We start from the raw sequence: 22,898 nt of genomic DNA on the forward strand, positions 1-22,898 counted from the left end.
TTTTAATTGTAATTTTGTTATGGGGTTTTGGGAATTCTGAAGTATTTATCTTTAAGGTAAATCTTGTTGATGGCTAGAATATTTTTTTTAAAGGATGTTATTTTTTTTTTTTTAACTACTTTGCCTCTCTGCACAGACTTGTGGATTATAGGTTAACTTCTGCATTCTGCTTTTAAGGCCATTCTGTGCAGCATTCTACATATAAATTCTCACTTTCTTCTCTCTAGTGCAAGTATAAACTGCTTTATATCAACACAGGTATCCTGAGGATGGTGATTTCAGAGAATATGGACATTCATCAAAAAGAACTAAAGACATGGAAAGATATGAAAACAGAGAGCCATCCAGGAATCCTAAATGGAAGCCAGAACACTCTTTCCCATCTTACCAAGAGAAGAAAGGGCAAAGGAGCGTTGAACCCCAAAACTATCGATCTGCAGAAAGGGAGTATCTAGAAGATAATTCATTGGCAAAGATCTCCTATGGCTATCGACACAAACATTATAAGCACTCAGATGAGGAACAGTCCTTTTCTAATGGAAGAACACAGAAATATTCCAAGGAAGAAGATAGAAAATACAGTTCTCCAAAAGATTCTCTAAATAGAGAGTTAGATTGTTTTAGTAGTAATGGAAGAATGAGAGACACTGAGGAAGGGAATTTTGATTCTTTAAAATATCCTAAGAAGGCTTGTGGTGCCTGTACTAATCTTTATAAAAATGATATTGATATGAGACTCTTTAGTAATAAACTGAAGGAAAGAGTAAAGAAAGAAATTGATTTGAAAAAAGATCAAGATTCTTCGATTAGCCAGCATGATACAAGTCATAGACTTCCAGATAGGAAATCTTCAAATGTCAATCTGAAGAGGAAACTCCTTACAGTTAAAGTGGATATGAAGAAAACATTAGATAAATACAGGTATTTATCTTTTCCCTGCTTTTCTTTGAAGTCTACTAAAAATTTTTGCTTGATCTTTACTTTTGGCTTATGAAAATTTAGAAATGTATCAGAATAGGAGAGCAGATCTTAGTTTTTTCAAAAAGTCTTGTAATGGCAGTGGTGCTTGTCAATAACAGGTAATATCAGTTCATAAAAACAGTGTAAATTTTGCTGATAGCTTAACTCCCTATGTCCTTTGTTAGAACCTTTTTAATTACTGGTAAAAGATGTTAAAGGAGCTGGAAGGTCCCTTCCTGAATGAACTAACATTATTAGTTACATCTTACAATTATGTCAAGTATCCATAAAAATAATTTTTATCTGAGTTAGTGGGGTGGGGAAAGGGGAAGAGTTGAGTTGAAATTGTGAAGAAGAAAAGGAATTAGTTCTGGAGTGGGCCTGAAACTTTGAATCTTGAAATAAATTGGCATGGTAGACCCTGTTGTTTTTACCCAGAGGATGCCAGGAATAGGTCTTTTAGGGGCTTAAGTGGAGCTAGATAGGCTTTTATATTAATATCTCCCCATCACCACCAAAAAACAAAAAAACAAAAAAACATTTACACCAGAGAGATCCTCTCCCAGGGGAAGCAAGTGACAATGGAGGAAGAAAAAAAAAGACCATAAATTGTTCCTACTTAATCCTACTAGCCAGAAAGAACTAAAAGTTAGATTTACTTTCAGACCCAGCCTTAAGTCAAAGGAGATTTTAATTCAAAAAAAATATTAAGGCTTCGCCACCCAAAGAATGCTGACAAATTCTAGAAGTGGATTTGGTCTTTGATTCATTTGATTCTTTTTGATTAATTAGATGTAAAAGTTGTAAAATATAATGTTAATTGGGTTATTAATATATACTAAATCACCCATCAAATCATATAAATTTTTGCAAAAAGGGAAATCAACTCAGAATATTTATTACCTATTTGCATTAGAGAAGGGAAGAGCCTTCCTTGTATAAGGAAAGAGTCTTGGGGACTAAAATACAGAAAACGCCTTTAAAATGCTTTAAGACTGGGGGAAGGGGTGGGGGGATGGAGGGGAAAAGTTGGAACAAAAGGTTTTGCAATTGTCAATGCTGAAAAATTACTCATGCATATATCTTGTAAGTAAAAAGCTATAATAAAAAAAATAAAAAAAAAAAAAAACCTAAAAAGTGGGGGGAAATGCTTTAAGACTAAGTTTGAAAACATCTACAAGATAAATGATAGTCCTGTTCATCTTTAAATGAATAGGAACAAACAAATACAAGAGGGTGGGGGGAGAAGAGGGGAAGGAGGAGTGTGAAAAGGGAGTGGAAAAAAACAACTTTTTAAAAATAAATGAATGGCTGTATGTTGGCAGCTTTATTAATTTATCTTTGTAATTAAAGCTTTTTATTTTCAAAATATATACATGGATAATTTTCAGTTATCCATATACATGGATAACATTCACCCTTACAAGATCCTTTGTTCTAATTTTTTTTCCTTTCCTTCCTCCCATCTCCTTCCCTAGACAGCAAGTAATCCAATTATTAATTTATATTTTAAGAAATACAGTATGGTTGAATTTACTTTAAAGAATCCTTTTCCATGTGAATCTTTAATGGAGATGCCATTCATTCTTCATATTTTTGGATTTTATATCAACTTTTCATTTTTCCATTTACCTATGGATTTCCCCTAATTTGCATAAATTGTCATTTTTCCTTTATATAATTAAATGTTGACATTAAATATCATCAGGCATTCTCTTAGAATTAAAAGAGATAGAAAAATGGTTAACTGTTAAAAGCATCTGAATTGATTTTTAATATCTTTGACATTAGTTCCTTTCCCTCTTTTCCCTTTTAAAATTTTTTTCCTATACAAAAGAAAATAATGAAAGGAAATGATTTTATTAGAATGTAAATTCCTAATAGGTATAGAATATATCTGCATTAGTGGTACTTAGCCTAATGCTTTTTGATACTAAGTAAGTATCAGGTGAAATTAAGTATAATTATTATATTTTGCTTAGTCATTATTCAAGCTATATTTAATTTCCCAGATGGTATATGAATGAAAACATAAAACTTCGGCTCAATGGTGGTGGGGAGAACTCAATGGGAGTTCTAATATAAGCTTACCAATGATTATCTCAATGTAGAATAGAGATAGTCATTGGTAAGCTTATATTAGAACCAGTACTTTATACTATAAGTCTTAGACACTTTTTTCCTTGTTAGAATACTTAAAAAATCCTAAAATTTAGCAGTTCTGTGTTATTTTATATAAATGTTTATTTTAGGAAAATGACAAGTGTGTGTATACCCACTCAAAATGTAAGAGTAAAATGTACTAAAAATAAGCACAAGGCAAAGAGGAGGAAAACATTAGTTCAGGTGATCAGGAAAGACTTTACATATGGGAATGAAGATAGATTTATCCACTTATTGAAGTGTATAAATAGCATTGCATGAACATAGAGAAAACCAGGAGGATAAAAGAAGTAGAAGAGAGATGTGCAGGATATGGGAATGTTTCTTCACTCTGGGGTGGATTGGATCCCTTTGAGACATTGGATAGAGTAAATATATAGGGATGAGAGTGTGAAATGTAGAAATTATTACATTGCTTCTGGGTGATCAGCAATAAGTGACATAAGAACAGAAGGTGGAAGCCATGGAAATAATAGAGAATGGGAGATAAACAAGAATGTTTACAATCCCCTAGGGGTTATAGTTACTTGACCAAGAAAGGGATAGGGTTTGGGTCACCCTGCTTGTTCTTCCTGGCAATATTGAGTGGGAGAAAGACCACAGAATGTTCCTAATTAACAAAGGGTGTGCCTCTGGGCTTAGGCCTAGATTGCTCTGCCTTCCATTCTCTAAATAGAGTTTTATTTGTTATGGATAATAGAAGCAGAGAAAATTAGATACTGATCAGGTTTAATAATTGTTATGTTGGCTTTTTTACTTATTTCCTTTATTAGTTTTTATAAACAATAGATTTTTAAAAGTGTAAAAGTTACACTGAAGAAAAACAGGTGTATTTCTTGGAAAAGTTCCAATTTGCTTTTACCATAGCAGCCTTAATGTGTATTTTTAACTTATCTTCTTAAAAAAAATAGATCATAGTCTAGTAAGAGGATATTTGTTTTTCTCATCCAACATCTAATAATCACAGAATTTCTAGAATAAGTTTATTTGAGTTTCATCTGAACTTTTAATGTATTTAAATAGAAAATAGAAAAAATGTACAGCATAACATGAGGATTTATGATTTTTGGAGGGTTTTATAATTTTCTGTTTCCTCTTTAACCCATTCCCAATGTGAGTAGGAGTTCAGAACCTACTAGCCTTTCTCTATAGTCTTCTTTGGATGTAGATGGCACTTTCTATCACAGGTCTATTGGCATTTCCTTGAATCACCTCATTGTTAAAAAAGAGCCACATCCATCACAGATGATTATCACATAATCTTTTTGTTACTGTGTACAATCCTGTTCTGATTTTCACCGTCATTTTTTCCCTTAAAACTCTGGATCTCCTTTTTTTACTGGGCTGGTTTTCTTTTTGTAATTTTCTGTTTTTCTTGAATTGTTATTTTTTCTTTGTTTTCTGTTTTTTCTTAGTCTCGTTTGTTTTTTGGTTGTTTTTTTTTTTTAATAATCTTTTTGTTTTATTTTATTTATTAAAGTTTTTTATTTACAAAGCATATGCATGAGTAACTTTCCCAACATTGACCCATGAATAACCTTTTGTTCCATATTTTCCCCTTCTTCCCCTACTCCCTCCCCTAGCTGGCAGGTAATCCAGTACATGGTAAATAAGTTGAAATACATGTTAGATCCCGTATATGTATACATATTTATACAGTTATCTTGTTGCACAAGAAAAATCACATCAAGAAGGAAGAAAAAGAAAAACTGAGAAAGAAAACAAAATGCAAGCAAATAACAACAGAGTGAGAATGTTATGTTGTGTTCCACACTCTGTTCCCATGGTTCTCTCTCTGGGTGAAGATGACTCTCTTCATCACTGCACAAGTGGAATTGGTTTGAATAATCTCATTGTTGAAGACAGCCACATCCATCAGAATAGTCTCATTTGATTTTTAAGGGTTTTTTGTTTGTTTGTTTGTTTTTTGAGTTCTTTGAATTTCTTTTGGGCAGATAAATATTTAATGTTATACTTTGAGGTAGGAGAGGCTTTTTTAATTTTAGTATCCTCCTTGAAGGCGCATCTTGATCTTTTTTATTCCAATAGTAACTTTCTTTGATTGGGTTCTTTCTCATTTGGCTGCCTTTTTTTTTTTTTTTTTTTTTTTTTTTTTCAAATAAGAGCTTGTTAGTATAGCGCTTGTCATGCCTCTGGTCTCAGATCTTCTCCCTTCTGGACTGGAAGCCCAAACTGAGAACTCCAACCTCCTGTAAGTGCTCACAGCCAGCAGAGTCCCTGCCCTACTGCTTCTGTACTTCTTTTTTTTTGCCCAAGGCAGCATCTCAGCAGCATAGCTGGACCTGTTCTGTTGTTCCAGAGCAAAGGATCTCTTTGTTGAGTCTTCCCAGACTCAAGTGTCTTACTGCCCACATTATCTAAAAGATTAAAATTCCTGTGGCTGGGATTGAGGGTACTTCCCAATTCAGCTAGTCCCAGGGCTCAGTAGAATTTATCCTGGATGTATTTATAATTCACATAGGCCAAAACTCTGTCCTGGTACCTTTTTTCTAACTTATCCAATTCCTAGGAGGACTATTGTTCTGCCCAACTCCTGTTTGTTTTTAGCTGCTCCATGTTCATCCTGAGGCAAAAATTTAATCTTGTTTGTAGTGGGTAGAGGGGGAATCTGCAAAGTTTGGAATTTTCTGACCTACTCTGCCATCTTCCCAGAATCCTCTTTGTCATATGAATTTTAAATAAATTGCAATTTTGGATCATCATATTCTACTTTTTTTCAGCAAAAGGTTTGGTTATTTGTAACAGATTACTAAATTAAACTTTCAGTTTTTCACAGAATAATTATTTTCAGGTTTTATATGGATGGAGATTAAGGCAATTTTTTTTAGCTTCTTGATAAAGAGCTTAGTCTTTCTAAGAAACCACTCAATTACTGTTTAAAACTCTATTTTCTGTTGAATTGTTTCTAGAAGTTAAGATTGGCTGTGATTTTTAAAAAAAGTTTTGACTTTGATACATAGCCAAGTTTTAAAATCATTGGGTTGGGGCAGCTAGATGGCTCAGTGGATAGAGAACTGGCCCTGAAATCAGGAGGACCCGAATTCAAGTCCAGTCTCAGACTCTTAATAATTACTAGCTGTGTGACCTTGGGCAAGTTACTAAATCCCAATCGCCTCAGCAAAAACAAAACAAAACAAAAAAAACCACTGGGTTAAGGGATGATTGCTGATAAGGGATGTTGGATGTTTAATGGCACATAGTAGATTTATAGTTGGAGAGACCTTAACATATCAACTTAAAATCAAGATATTTAAGATTAAGAATTGTTGAATTGACTAATTGTGTTAGGGCTGTCCACAGTTGCTGTATTTGGTAGAGATCTTTAAGAGGAGGCAAGATAACCATTTGTTGGGTTGGAGAAGCAGGGTAGTAGAGGGGAGGCTTGCCAAGTTTTTGATGGTTTCTGAGATCCATTTATAATACTGGATAAGGAAACCCATCTGGACTCAAAGAGGTAATGTATTTTGTTCAAGATGACTCAAGTAAGTTAAAGAATTGGGATTCTAAGCCAGCCTTCTAACTTTAAATCTAGTTTTGTATTGTTTTTTTTCCTCATAACCTTATTAAGAACCTAGATTTGAAAGTTGATTCTGTCAGTAATTAGTCATGCAACATCATATAATTTACTTTACTTCTAAGATATTGTCCTTATTTATACAATAGATTTTCTTTTTTTCTCAATAGTATTTTATTTTTTCCAAATTCTGTAAAGATAGTTTTCAGCATTCATTTTTGTAAGATATTGTATTTCAAATTTTTCTCCCTCCTTACCTTCCTCCTTGTTTCCTTCACCCGTTCTTCCCCAAGACAGCAAGCCATCTCCTATAGGTTATAGATATACTGTACATTTAAATACACTTCCACATTTGTCATGTGTAAGAAAAATCATTCCACAAGGGAAAAAACCATGAGGAAGAAAAAGAAAAAAAAAAGGGTGAAAATACTATGCTTTCATCCCCATTCATTCTCCATAGTTTTCTCTCTGATTGTGGATGACATTTTTCATCCCAAGTGTAGAATTGTCTTGGATCACTGCAATGCTGAAAAGAGCTAAAGTCTACAATATTTGATCATCACATAATCTTAGTGTTACTATGTACAATGTTCTAATAGTTCTGCTCACTTCACTCAACATCAGTTCACGTGTCTTTCCAGGTTTTTCTGAAATCTTTATAACATTTCATTACATTCATATACAATAACTTGTTCAGTCATTTTCCAGTTGATGAGCGTTCATTCAACTTTCCAATATCTTGCCTCTATAAAAAGACCTGCTACAAATATTTTTGCATTTCTGAGTCCTTTTCTTTCTTTTATGATTTCTTTGGGGATACAGACCAAGCAGTGACACTGCTGGATCATGTACAAATAGAAAACTTTTAAAGGGAAAGCAAGCTTTTCTCTTGAAGTTAAGTTTGTAAGTTACAAAACTGTAGGTGGTATCTAAAACTATTTTGCCAGTGGAGATAAATTTTACAGTTATAACTCAAAACTAAACTTTTGAGGAAAGGCTCTCTTTTCCTTTTAAGTTCCTTATTTCTCAGCTCTTGCTTGTTTCTTTCTTCCTTTATGAATGAACAGAAAGCTAGATAAAGTTGTTTTACAAAAGAAGGTAAATTGTTGAAGGTAAGTTGAAGAAATATTGTAGGAGTTTCTGATGCTGAGCTGCATCAGAGCCTCATGCCTGACCTTGATATTAATATTATTTTTTCAATACCAATTTTTATTCAAAATCCATCAAATAAGGTTTTTTTTGGTTTGTTTTTCTTTAGAATTAGTAGGTATAAGTCCAGAATCTAGGTTGTGCGATCTCTGCATTTATCAGACAATAAGCAAGAGATGTATAAACGTAACTGATGATTCATGACCAAACAGAACATAAGCTTGTTTTCCTAGAAATTCCTGAGCCTAGATTTTCAAAATTTTTCATATTGCACCCAGACATTTTGATCTACGGCATACTGAACCTTGTTAACCTGATATTATTTAGTAATGACTTAAAACCTTGGCTGAATTTACACATTCAAATGATTGTTGTCCTCTTCAAAATACATCTGCAACACTATATATTTATTCTAACAATGTAGCTATCATTAAAACATCTTTTGAATCTCTCTTTTGGGATTAATTTCAGAATACTATTGTGAATATGTTCTTTTGAGGCAAATTATAAACCTTTGACTGACAGTAAGGAAACTAGAGTGGTATTCTCACTGAGAAACAATGAGAATAGATAATAAAGAATTAGGAAGGGTATCTAACTAGGTGTTTGCATTTAGTTTTTCACATGTCTTTAATATTTATTTAATAGATTTAATATAAAATGCATAAGTTGTAAAACTGCTTTTCTTTGGAATCCTTTTGGCAGGGGGATATCATCACTGTAAAGTTAATTTAATTGCTACATTTCTTAGGACAATTCCAGTTTTAAGAAAATGTATTGTGCTTTCCAGTGAGGTTTTACAAAGAAATAACTTTTGTTAGACCACATATTCTTTTAATTCAGAAAATATAGTTGTCATATATAACCAAGTGTCTACTTGCTGCTATTATTTGATGCCTTTGTGCCTTAATTGTAAGTCATATACATAGGAAAGTGCAAGCAACTTCATGAATATTAGTGGTCACAGTTTCCTTCTAAAATATTAATCCAGTAAATTTATTGGGTTAGTTTCCCCAGCCTGAGTTTTTTGGGACCAGTAAATGAATTACTATACTTTGAAACCCAAGTCTATGAAGTAATTATAACTATTACCTCCATTACCAGGTAGAATTTTTTCATTTGACATTAGCTATAAAGAGTAAATTTTTCACCTTATTTATACCTGAGATTGTTTACTTGTAGCTATTTTTTAAATTAGCTTTTAGATAGAGAAAAACTTAATTTGTTGGGTTATATTAATCAGGGAGTTATGATCAGTAGATAGTTTATGATAATCTCGGAGTTTCCAAAAATAATGAGTGTTCCTACAGAATTTTAGAAGTAATCAAGTTCTCATGGACTTGAACTGAAATGGCTATAAAAATTCCCTCCAGCTGCTAAAAAGGATTGTGTAAACTTTTCAAATAAAGTTTATGTCAAAGAAATAACATTGGAAATGTTACTTCAAAAATAAAATATAGATAGTTGCATATATCCTGAAGAAATATATTTCTCAAACTCAATAGGTCTAAAAAACAGAATTCTTTTCTTTTTCTCTTCTCATTCCACCCCTCTTCAGTTTTTTTTTTTGAGAGCAGTCATTTTTCTAGTCACCCAGAAGTCTTCACTTTACCATCATTTGCCACAATCTGTCTCTTGATAAGTGTTATTTATTCTATCTCAAAATATTTTGTACCTTTGTTCCTTTCTCTTCATTCATACTTTGTCCTACGGAGGCTTTACATACGTTTGCCTGGATTATTGCAATAGCCTTTTAATTAGTCTGCTTCTAATCTTTGCCCATTCTCGTCCATCCACCACAGAGCTGCCAATTTGAAATTCTTAAAGTCCAGGTCTTCTTAGGGAGAAAACTACAGGGGGTTCCTACTGCTTCTGGAACAAAATGTAAATTGTTCTCTTTGGTATTCATAGTCCTTCATAAACTAGCTTTCTGATATAGTAATCTTTGTTTTTCTGAATGATTTCTCATAAAATTCATCTGATATCCTTTTAATAACCAGCCATATTTGTCTGGAATGCCATTTCCCCCATCCTTGAGTGCTTTCCTTCTGATTTTTGGAGACCAAAGCTTAGTTCTATTGCTGGGTCCCACACGACACCTTGCCTGATCCCCTTCCCAAGTAATTAATACTTTGTCTTTCTCCACTTCTTACTTGGTAGTACTTAGTATTTACTTATAAGAGTATTTTACAAGTACAGGGTACAAGAGTGCCCTGCTTGATACTTGGAGTAGGGGCTGTTTATTTTTTGTCTTTGTATCTCCAATATCTAAGACATAGTAGGCACCTTATAAAAGACTATTTATTTAAAAAATAAAATACAAAGTGGCTGAAATTGAACCAGAATTTGCGAGTAGAAAACTCAAAACTAAAATTTGTAATTAAATATCTTAATTTATTGTGATTTTTCATTTGGAAACAAAACTTAATGAGATGTCATATAGGTACTTATAAATAGAAAGAATTAGTGTTTCTCCTTAAAAGAAAGAACCCAATTGCTCAATTTTCCCTATTTTTCATCTTTTTTTTTTACATATAGTGACTAATCAATGGAAGATGTTATCATAACAGAAACTTTTTGCTTAGTTTTTTAAACAAGTTCTTTAGTCAGAAAATAATTTAGAATTTTGTCAAATAGATAGGCAGCTTATTCTAGGACTGCTGCTAGCCTTTCCACAGAGAAACGGTTTTCACATCATTTGCTTGCTGTTGGCAGGAAAAAGGAAAACTTCCATCCAGTGTTTGAACATCTTGACTCTACAGCACAGAATGTTGAAAACAAACCATCAGGAGAATTTACTCAGGAAATCATCACAATAATCCATCAAGTTAAAGGTTAGTGTGTTTTATATATTATGACTAAGATAGGGAGTATTTGTTGACTTTTCATGAAGTTATCGAGCCTGGCATATTCCTTCAAATTGAGTCTATATATTGCTTATCATTGTTTTTATTCTCCATGATTCTAACTGCAAAGACCAAGTATGAAATAGATATAGTATGTAATTTACTACATATCACAGAGTTCCCAAAATGCACATTCCTTGAAAGTAATACTTTTAAAAATATAAATGTATTAATGGAAAGGGGGTAGAAATTTGTGGAAAGTGACTTCACTTAGCCAGGAACCTAAAACACAACTGAAAGCCAGAAAAGAAAGGAACAAAAAGCCTTCTTCAACCAACATAGTGCTAATCAATGTGCTAAAATGTATTTTATTCAGAGGGTAGCCTGTTAGGTCCTTTTACAGAAATGAATTGTTCACGTTTTTATATATGATTTTGCCAAGCCTGATTAATCTAATCTCTCAGTTTGCAACAGATGAGAAGCTGTTTTTGATTTTGGGAAGGCAGGGTTGATAGAGATAGGCATACAAAATAATCAAGAATTATTAGCTCAGAGAAATTCTGATGGTGAAGAAAGGTTAAGGAAAAACTGAGAAGAAAATGTAAAAATATAGAAGCCTGGATCCAAGTATATTGCAGTACCAAAAATCATTGTTTATAATCCTGTTCCTATTGGAAGTTGGACTTTGTCCCAAACTACTTGGTTTTGATATTTTACTGTATCTTACTCTGCTAGGAACCCAGATTTGAATTGATTGATTGACTTGAAATCCTAAACTATTACAAACCAAGCCACCACACACAAATACTCTCTCTGCTCCTCAGTTGTGTGTTGTCCTCCTTTATTAGCCTGTAATTTTGGGCAGAGACTCTCTTGCTTATTTGTATTTGTACCTTCAGTCAGCAGAGTACCTGATATATTATGTGTACTTTATAAATGCATTTTCATCAATGATGATGAAGTTTCTAATAGCTGACAATTAATAGCTTTTGTATATATGTTATTTCACTATCACAACTGTGTGAGATTGGTAATTTTAATTTTATAATTAATGACATTGAAGGTATTCATTGACTGAACATTTAGGATGGTGCTAGGGATACAAAGATAGAAGCAAAAAACAGTCCCTGTCCTCAAGGAGTTCACCTTTTTTCTGGAAGCATACATTTATATAGGTATGTAGATAAAATATAATTTCAGAAAGGAAAGCTCACTAACAATTAGGGAATCAGAAGGGTTCCCATAGAAGATACCTGAGATAAATCTTGAAGGAAGCTAAAAATGCTAAGACTTGAGGTGAGGGAGGAGTATATCTCAGAAGGAGAGGAGAACCTGTGTGGTGGTAAAGATAAATCCCATATTTGGACAAACAGCAATTTGGCTAGAGCCCAGCTTCTTAAACTGTGATTTACATCCTCATGTGAAGTCTCATAATTAAATTTGGGGGTCCCAAATTTTTATTTATTATCAGCAAATGTTTGATTTATATGCCTATTTTATATCCTTATATGTCTGGCAACATTTAAAAATTTCTCAGGGAAAAAATTTTAAGAAGCCCTGGGCTAGAGCAATAAAATATGTTATTGTGGAAGGACATAGTATGAGATAAATTTGAAAAGGTTGATGGGAGCCAGATGAAAGGATTTTGAGTACTGAGAGTTATCTCAGGGTAATTAGGAGCTATTGAATCTTTTAGGAAAACTGGGGGCTTTATAGCCTCTGAATTAGAGAGGTGAGAGTCTGGAAATGGAAATAACAATTAAATCAGTAAGCTATTGTGATAGTTGAAGTGATAAGGTTTTCTAAGAGTAATGGAGAAGATGTAGATCTGAGATGTTGCAGAGACAACTGAAAAGGGGTAGCAGCAGGTAAGGATTTGGGAGAAAGAAGAGCCTTAGATAATTCTAAAATTGTTGAATTGCTGCAGTGCTAATGGTGGGCTCATCAAAATAAAGGAAGTTATGGGAAAGGGATGGATTTGTCACAGTAGCTAATGAGGACTCTTTTGGATGTGTTGAGTTTGAGGTCTTTTTAGTACATCCAGATAGGAACATGTAGCAGGCAGTTGACCACATATAACATTCAGGACAGAGATTTGAGAGACATAATTATTAATGAATGAGAGATAGATGGTATGATACAATAAAGACTAAACAAGTACAAGTCGGAATAGGAAAACCAGGACAATAGTATCACAGATATCAAGGAGAAAGCGTGATCAACAGTTATCAAAAGTTAAAAAGAATCAGTTAAAAAAGATGACAAGAAAAGCTTATCAGTTTTATCATTTAGAACTTTGATAATCTTGGAGAGAACAGTTTTATTTTAAGTGCTGAATTCAAAAGCCAGATTAGGTAAGAGATTGATAGAGTTGGAGGTGAGTATAATCTGGGCAGTGAATATAAATAGATATAGAGATGGCTATAGTTAATGAAAGATTTGCTCTTGGTCACATAGAATGAGGCCCAGGCATAATCAAAGATTATAGGATAATAAATACAAAGATAATCTTGGAAGTTTTCTAGTCCAACCTTTCTTCAATTTCTAGAGGAAAAAACTGAGGCCAAAATCTGTATCAGCAATAGGATTTGAACCCAAGTCTTCTTACCTAAGAGCCATTTTCTTTATTATATCATTATGCCTCCTATGACCTTTCTCTCCTAATTCCAAGTTTTATCTTTTTTCTCCTATATCATCTTTTCAGTGATGATTCTGAATTATCAGATATAAGTTAAATTATATTAACCCTTTAACATAAAGGGGGGAGGGGAAATAACACTACCATTTTATTTATGTATGAAAGAGACAGATTCGGGAAGACCTGGATGAATAAATGATTGATCAGGTCTTTTAACTCTCACTGATTCATGGGGGAAGTCTTACTTAACATCTCAGGGCTCCTAGGCAACTTTCTTTAATTATTAAGTTGAAGAAAAGTTACTGACAATATTGGTTGAAGGAATTGCTTCATCCAGAATTCTCTAGTAGTGAAATCACATTTCTGGGAAAGAAAAAACATTTAAAAAAAAAAAAAAGGGCAAGAAGATGATCTATGCATTTTAACCAGACTTCCCTCCTTTATCCAAACAAACTAATCCTACAGATCAGAAGGATCAGGCACATCAATTAAAGCAACCATTTTATTAGTTTTATTTTAACAGTCAATGGTGCCAAACTCTAGGCTTCTTTATTTTGTCATCCCCTAAGATAAGAGGGGGCTAGTATTAGCAGGGATGTCGAGGTGGGGTGGTCCCAAAGTTGAAAAGATAAATTATAAGAAAATTTGATCAAACAGCATTTTGTTACTCGCATTTAGGCAGGTGTGTTTTTCTCATTGCCTCCATTTAAAAAGAGTATAATTGTCAAAAGGCTCTAGTTGCAAGAAAAGTTCTTAGAAAATAGAATTGCATTAGTATGGAAGCTTAAATTATGTCTTAAATTTGTAACAATAGTTTACCGTGATTTAGACTTTGTTCAGTCATTTTTCATTCGTGTCTGATTCTTCATGTTCCTCAATTGGAGTTTTCTTGGCAAAAACACTAGAGGTTTTATTATTTCTTTTTCCAACTCATTTAACAGATGAGGAAGCTGAGGCAAATGGAGTTGAGTGACTTGCCCACGGTCACCCAGCTAAATAGTGTTGATGGCCAAATTTAAACCCAGAAAGATGAATGAGTCTTCTCAATTTTCAGCTCAGTGCTTTGTCCACCAGCTAATTATTTTTTGTTTTGGGCTGCCTATACAGGTTATTTTTATTTATCTAGAATTCTCTGTTTTTCATTAGCTTTTGTTTAAAATTTATATGCTGTAATATTTTCTTTCAATTGTCATTATTTTTGTGTCTCATTTTAGACAAGTTAACTTTAACTAAGTTAAAGACTTAGTTGTTTCCATTAGGTTCTAATGTTGGAAATAAATTAAAAATCTCATGACAAAAGCTGTCTAAAAACAAAAAAGAAAAAATTGAGTTTGTCTTTATCTCTTAGATTTGGCTAGTCTTTATGCCAAAGGAAAGCAATTTGATTATCTTGTAATTACTACTCCCTCTATTATTTGGTAGTCTTTAGTCATGTGTAACAGTAGTGTACTTATATTACAAATCCATGAGACAAGAAGGAGACAGTTTATTTTATTTGTATTAGAACTTAGGTAGCAAATCAACATTGTCAATTCATTTGTGAAGTACTTATCAAGCAGTTAAGCAGTTCTTGTGATTCTAGACATAGGTTTTAGAGATGCAAAGATTACATAATCTTGAAAAGAAACATATTCCTTTTTGTTATTTTCAGAGCCCTATTTTTGTATGTTTATATTTAATCTTATAAGTGCAGTCAGTTGTATAGTAAGATAAAACTACTTATCTTTTTCCAGCAAATTATTTTCCATCTTCTGATCTTACTCTACATGAACGTTTCTCAAAAATGCAAGATACACAAGTTCCTGATATAAATGAAATTAAAATGAATTCAGATCCAGAAATTCACAGGTAAATAACTTAATATTATAATTCCCATTTAACTCATGGGAATAAATGCAAAAAAAAAAAAAATCCAGCTGCTGAGCATCTTCCCCTTGTTTTGTTGTTCACTCTGGGTCTCATACTTTGTTTATATTTCCTTGAGAGGAGAGGAATAGAACTAAACAACTTTATGTACTTCTTGTCTTTTATAAAGAGAATTCATTGGGACATTTTCTCATTGGCCAGATCAAAGTAGCCCTCTTGAAGTTTGGTGGGGAGAGCTAGTGTAGCGTTACGGCCACTGGATGCCTCAAAATTTATATCCTAATCCCATTGTTCCTGTGGCAAGCCCCTTGGTATTTGATGCTTTATTTTGCCTCTGGTCTTGTCTCTTCTCATCCTTTTATTAGAAGAGGGGGTCCCAAAGGCTAAAGAAATAGACAGACTATATTCTTAATTATTAGCTAATTTGAAAGGATACATACTATATACATCAATTATCTCAGAGCCTTGTTCCAAAGTAGATTATAATCTATTCAGGTGGAATGGTGTTTTGTTTTTGAAAGCATTAGCATAGCATCAAAGAATTTTGTAGTCACTTCAGAAGACTTGCCTTCATAATTTATTTCTCTTTATTTGCCTGCTGACATCATTAGTAAAAAATTGAGAATTTAGTTGGTCATACTGCTTTAAATAGTCAGAAATAGCAACTTCATTGAGGGCAGGCAAGAATGTGTGTCTATTTTCACTTGGCAGAGCAAGTATTCAATGTGGCCAAGTTACTTTAAGGTTGATACACTACTAGAATCACCACAAAGGTTCAGATTTAAACTGTGATTAGCCATGAGTACAACTTAGTCACTAATGATTAGTAATTGAGAGCATTATTGCCTCACTGTCCTAATTTCCTACAATTCCTGCCAGAGGATGCTGTACCATGAAAACAGTCTCAGATTATTTCAGTTACCTAATTTCCTTTGATGGGATTTGAAAGAGACCAATTTTATTCTGAATTTGGTGATACACTTATAAAGATGTTTCATTGTATGATTTACAGTTATTAATTATTGTCATATCTTTGTTTCAGAAGAATTGACATGTCTTTAGCAGAGCTGAAGAATGAACGAACTGTGAAGTGTGAACCAGGACAGGTAGGTGGACATAATTCTTATTTAGGAAAAAATAATAGTACTTTATTATAAATATAATTCTGTCATGAGATTTTGAAGAGTCTTTTACTCACTTGATCTAATGTTTTTTTAAATAACTTTTTATTAACAGAACCCATGCCAAGGTAATTTTTTTAGAGCATTATCCCTTGCACTCACTTCTGTTCCGATTTTTCCCCTCCCTCCCTCCATCCCCTTCCCCAGATGGCAAACAGTCCTATATATATTAAATATGTCACAGTATATCCTAGATACTGAAGGTAGAAATAACCCGGGAAGAAAAACAAAAATGCAAACAGTTTACATTCATTTCCCAGTGTTCTTTGTTTGGGTGTAGCTGCTTCTGCCCATCCTTGATCCATTGAAATTGAGTTAGATCTTCTCTTTGTCAAAGAAATCCACTTCCATCAGAATACATCCTCATACAGTATCATTGTTGAAGTATATAATGATCTCCTGGCTCTGCTCATTTCACTCAGCATCAGTTCATGTAAGTCTCACCAGTCCTCTCTGTATTCATCCTGCTGGTCATTTCTTACAGAACAATAATATTCCATAACATTCATATACCACAATTTACCCAGCCATTCTCCAATTGATGGGCATCCATTCATTTTCCAGCTTCTAGCCACTACAAACAGGGCTGCCACAAACATTTTGGCATATACAGGTCCCTTTCCCTTCTTTAGTATCTCTTAGGGTGATCTAATTATTTTAACTATAGGGATTATGTATGTAATTAATTTGTGGTTAAAAACTCAAAATGGAGTAAGTATACATGTATTCATTCTCCCTCAAATACACCCAAGTCTCATGTTGTATATCCATGACATAAAGCAGCATGGGCAGTAGTCTCAGAAGCAGATGTGCCCAGAACTGCAGGTTGGTTAGGCTGGTCGGGAAGACAAAGAAGTTCTAATTAACCACTTCAAAATGCCTAATCTAAGAATGAGATTAGCCTCTTCCCTCCTTCACCCCCTTTTCTCTCTGTATGTATTCAACCAGTTTTAAATAGTCCAGATGAAGATAATATGAAATGTATAGCATTCCTTTGTTGTTAGGGATTGAATTTATACTTCATTCATTCTAGCTATTTCTATCAATGTCTAAACACTCATCCCTTTTATCCTTGGAGGGGATGGGAAGAAAGGTAGTCTCTTACTCAGTTTGCATCCTATAGCTGTTATTTTTTTTTGTTCTAAATTCTTGTTGTTTTAGACATGAAAATCAAAATTAACCCTTTCTGAACCATTTATATTTCTCTGTTTGAAGCTATCTTAAGTAATATTGTTTTCAATCAAATGCAGTCTTGTCAAAATTCACATTAGAAATAAGCTTACATGATTTTCCGTGCCTTAAAAAGCCAATGTTTTGATCACTTAAAAGAAAACAGAACAGTACAAAAGAATTTGAAACTGAAGCACCTGTTTTTATTTAAATATTCACTTTTTTCTTGGCCTATTTTAAAATTTATATAAATTCATATATTCATCATTAGCTCATTACTACAAGTACTAGCAATAGCAATTATGCATGCCATTTTAACTTGGATGTAGAGTTAAGCTGATTATGAAAATTCTTTTATGTTAAGTTTAAAGTATACTTCAAAGTAGTCAAGGCATATGGATTGTACTAAGATAGTAGACAAAAAAGAATATCATGTGAGTATTCTCTAGGAACATGGAATATTGCAGATGATGTGTAAAATTTGAACCATTAGGGTTTTTTTGTTTGTTTGTTTTAGGGTTGCCACATACCATCTATTTATTTATTTATTCTTTTCAGTACTATCTTCTTTTTCCAAATGTAAATATAGTTTTCAACATCCATTTTTGTAAAATTTTGTGTTTTAAATATTTCTCCCTCCTTCCTTTACCTCCCTTTTCCCCAAGACACCACGTAATCTAATATAGGTTAAATGTGTGCAATCCTTTTAAACATATTTTTATATTTGTCATATTGTGTGAGAAAAGTCAGACCAAAGGGAATGGAAAAAACAAACAAAAAGGTGAAAATACTATACTTCAATCCATATTCAATCTCCATAGTTCTCTATCTGGATGCAGTTGATATTGTCTACCCCAGGTCTATTGGAATTACTTTGAATCACTGCATTGTTGAAGAGAGCCAAGTCTATCACAGTTGCTCATCACATTATGTACAATATTCTCTTGGTTCTGCTCACTTCATTCAACATTCATTTATTGAATCTTTCCAGGCTTTTCTGAAATAAGCTGGCTCATTATTTCTTATGGAACAGTAATATTCCATTACGTTCTTATACTGTAACTTAACTCAGCCATTCTGAATGCTTGCAATATTTTCTCTTTGACCTGGGAGTTCCAGAATTTGACTACAATATTCCTGAGAGTTTTTATTTGGGGATCTTTTTCAGGATATGATCAATGGATTCTTTCTATTTTCTATTTCTATTTTACTCTCTGATGCTAAAATATCAGGACAGTTTTCCTTGGTAATTTCTTGAAAGATGATGGCCATGCTCTTTTTTTTATCATGACTTTCAGATTGAGCAATAATTTTTATTTATTATTATTTTTTATTGAAACTTTTTATTTTCAAAACATATGCAAGAATAATTTTTCATCAGTGACCCTTGCAAAACCATGTGTTCTAATTTTCTCCCCCTTCCCCCACACCCTCCCTTAGATCGTAAGTAGTCCACTATATTGGTAAACATGGTAGAAATATGTTAAATCCAATATATGCACACATTATTTTTATATTATGCCACATAACAAAAATCACATCAAACCAGTAAAGAGAGAGTGAGAGAAGCAAAATAAAATGAAAGCAAACAACAAAAAGAGTGAAAATGCTGTGTTGTGAACCACACTCAGTTCTCATAGTTCTCTCTCTGGGTTTAGATGGCTCTCTTCACCACTGAACAATTAGAACTGGCCTGAATCATCTCTTTATTGAAGAGACCCACGTCCATCAGAATTGATCATTGTATAATCTTCTTGTTGCCATGTATAATGATCTCCTGGTTCTACTCATTTCACTTAGCATCAGTTCATGTAAATCTTCCCAGGCCTTTCTGAAATCATTCTGTTGGTCATTTCTTACCAATCAATAATATTCCATAATATTCATATACCATAACTTATTCAGCCATTCTCCAATTGATGGGCATCCACTCAGTTTCCAGTTTCTTGCCACTACAAAAAGGTCTGCCACAAACATTCTTGCACATGTGGATCCCTTTTCCTCCTTTAAGATCTCTTTGGGATATAGGCCCAGTATTAACAATGCTGGATCAAAAGATATGCACAGTTTGTAACTTTTTGAGTATAGTTCCAAATCGCTCTCCAAAATGATTGGATCCATTCACAACTCCACCAACAAGGCATCAGTATCCCAGTTTTCCCATATCCCCTCCAACATTCAGCATTATCTTTTCCTGTCATCTTAGCCAGTCTGACAGGTGTATAGTGGTATCTCAAGAGTTGTCTTAATTTGCATCTCTCTGATCAATAGTGATTTAAAATACCTTTTCATATGACTAGAAATAGTTTCTTTATCTGAAAATTGTTCGTATCCTTTGACCATTTTTCAGTTGCAGAATGGCTTGAATTCTTATACATTTGAGTCAATTCTCTATATATTTTAGGAATGAGGCTTTTATCAGAACCTTTGAATGTAAAACTGTTTTCCCAGTTTATTGCTTCCCTTGTAATCTTGTCTGCATTGGTTTTGTTTTGTACAAAAACTTTTTAGCTCAATATAATCAAAATTATTTAGTTTTCAATAATGACTTCCAGTTCTTCTTTGGCCACAAAGTTCTTTCTTCTCCACAGATATGAGAGGTAAACTATCCTATGTTCTTCTAATTTGCTTATAATTTTATTCTTTATGTCTAAATAATGAACCCATTTCAACTTTATCTTGGTATATGGTATTAGGTGTAGGTCAGTGCCTAGTTTTTGCTGTATTAATTCCTAATTTTCCCAGCAGTTTTTGTCAAATAGTGAATTCTTATGCCAAAAGTTGGGGTCTTTGATTTTGTCAAAGATTAGATTGCTGTAGTTATTGACTATTTTGTTTTGTGAACATAACCTATTCCATTGATCAACTATATTTGTTAGCCAGTACTAAATGGTTTTGATGACCACTGCTTTATAATATAGTTTTAAGATCAATAATTTATTTATATATTTATTTATATTATACACACACACACACACACACACACACACATATTTATAGCTTTTTATTTACAAGATATATGCATGGGTAATTTTTCAGCACTGACAATTGCAAAACCTTTTGTTCCAATTTTTCCCCTCCTTCCCCCCATCCCCTCCCCCAGATGGCAGGTAGACCAATACATGTTAAATATGTTAAAATACAATATATGTATACATAAGAACAATAATTTTTAAATTAGCTCCTGGATTTATTTTCCAGGTCAATTGTTTGTCCAATGAGATAGTTCACAATTCTTTCTATTTTTGTTTTGTTTTGTTTTGTTTTGCTTTGCTTTATTGTAACTTGATTTCTCATAAAGTCATTAGCTTCCATTTGTTCAATTTTATTTTATTTTATTTATTTTTTGGTGAGGCACTTGGGGTTAAGTGCCTTGCCTGGAGTCACACAGCTAGGAAGTGTTAAGTGTCTGAGATCACATTTGAACTCGGGTCTTTCTGAATTCAGGGCTGGTGCTGTATCCACTGTGCCACCTAGCTGCCCCATTCAATTTTATTTTTTAAGGAATTATTTTCCTCAGTGAGCTTTTGTATCTCCTTTCCCAATTGATCTATTTTGCTTTTTAAGGCATCCTTCTCATTAGCTTTTTCTATTTCCTTTTTCTCTTCTCTCCATTCTTTCCCTATTTTCCCCTCTATTTCTCTTAATTGATTTTCTTTTTTTTAAATTAAAGCTTTTTAATTTTCAAAAGATATACATGGATAATTTTTCAGCATTAACCCTTGCAAAACGTATTCCAATTTCCCCTCCTTTCCCACCCACCTCCCCTACGTAGCAAGTAATCCAATATATATTAAACATGGTAAAAAATATATGTTAAATCTAATATATATTAAACATAGTAAAAATATATGTTAAATCCATTATATGCATACATATTTGTACAATTATCTTGCTGTACAAGAAAAATCAAATCAAAAAAGGAAAAAAATGAGAAAGATAATAAAATTCAAACAAACGACAAAAAATGTGAGAATGTTATGTTGTGATCCACATTCAGTTCCCACAGTCCTCTCCCTGGGTGTAGATGGCTCTCTTCATCAGATCATCATTGGAACTGGTATGAATCATCTCATTGTTGAAAAGAGTCACTTCCATCAGAATTGAACTTCGTATAGTCTTGTTGCTGTGTACAATGTTCTCCTGATTTTGCTCATTTCACTTAGCATCAGTTCATGTCTTATTTGATTTTCAAAGTCCTTTTTGAGCTCTTTGTGGTCTGAGCTCAATTCTTATTTTTCTTAGACCTTTAAATGTAGAACCTTAGACTTTCATATCATGTTTTGAGTGTGTTTTGATCCTCCTTGACACCATAATAACTTTCAACAGTCAGAAACTTTTTTTGGTTTATGCTCATTTTTTCTAGCTTATTACTCAGCTTTTAATTCTTTGTTAAAGTAGGGCTCTGTTTCCAGGGTAGAGAGTGTACTGTCCCAAGCTTCAGGGGTTTTAGGGAATCTGACTATAAGCATTCTTAGGAGCTGTTAAGTGTATCCCTGCTCCATCACAGCTATAAGATCTAGTTTGCTGACCAGGGTTGGGGCTGCACTGGGACTGCACATCAGACTCCCATTCCATTGCCACAGATTCTCTCTACTGACCTGAGTCATCCCTGGTGCTCCTGGGCTGAGAGGCCCAGAAGCTGCTAATCCAGAAATCCCACTTTGCTGACCCTGGAGTCTGGACCAGAGCTGAAACTGGGATGATTTGCATTTTGGGTTCTCACTCTTGTTCCACAGACCTTTTCTGTAAACCTTTCAGGTCCTCTTTGCTATCTCTGGGCTGAGAGGTCTGGAAGTCATGGAAGTACTGCCGCTGATTCAGAGGTCAGGCCAGGTTGGGGCTGGAACTGGATCCATTTCTAGGATTGTGCTGGTGTGTCCTGTCCCAAGACTCCTACCCTGATGTCACAGACCTTTTCTGCTGAGCTTTTAAGTTGCCTTCAACTGGAAAATGTTTTACTCCATATTTTTTGAGTATTCTGATGCTCTAAAAATTGTTTCGAGTCATTATTTAAAGGAATTTGGAGCTATTTGGGGGAGAGGTCGGGCAAGTTCCTGCCTTTACTCCACCATCTTGGCTCCACCTGCACAAAGATCATTTATGATTGATCAATGTGATCAATATGATTGCTATTGATGATGAAACATACTATTCATTACACAGAGTTAATATATTAGGGGGCAGGATGAAACAGATATATATGAATATGTATTTTTTACACTATTGAGAGAATTTGGTTTAACTTCATATTTGTTATAAAGAATTTTCCCCCTGAGAAGTATGTATGTGGATGCTACAAATATAAAAGGTGAAGTCAGTGTGGTATTAATTTTACTTAAAGATTTGATCTTGTCACAAGATCTCTCATGAAATGAAAGTGATCTGTA

At 33.5% G+C, this 22,898-nt stretch overlaps 1 protein-coding gene across 7 annotated transcripts in view; it reads left to right on the forward strand.

The window, feature by feature from the left end:
• The window catches only part of BCLAF3 (BCLAF1 and THRAP3 family member 3), a 96,209-nt gene that overhangs the window by 43,575 nt on the left and 29,736 nt on the right, over positions 1-22,898 (forward strand). For 5 of the 7 annotated variants that reach the window (XM_051985140.1, XM_051985144.1, XM_051985142.1 and 2 more), the window contains 4 exons: positions 259-921; positions 10,523-10,641; positions 15,025-15,139; positions 16,200-16,263. In XM_051985140.1, the coding sequence (XP_051841100.1) occupies positions 259-921; positions 10,523-10,641; positions 15,025-15,139; positions 16,200-16,263 (961 nt within the window). The remainder of the gene's footprint in view (positions 1-258; positions 922-10,522; positions 10,642-15,024; positions 15,140-16,199; positions 16,264-22,898) is intronic. The other 2 variants (XM_051985145.1, XM_051985141.1) reach the window with 1 other exon arrangement.

The sequence above is a fragment of the Antechinus flavipes genome, chromosome 3, assembly GCF_016432865.1.
Source record: "Antechinus flavipes isolate AdamAnt ecotype Samford, QLD, Australia chromosome 3, AdamAnt_v2, whole genome shotgun sequence".
NCBI classification, from domain to species: domain Eukaryota; kingdom Metazoa; phylum Chordata; class Mammalia; order Dasyuromorphia; family Dasyuridae; genus Antechinus; species Antechinus flavipes.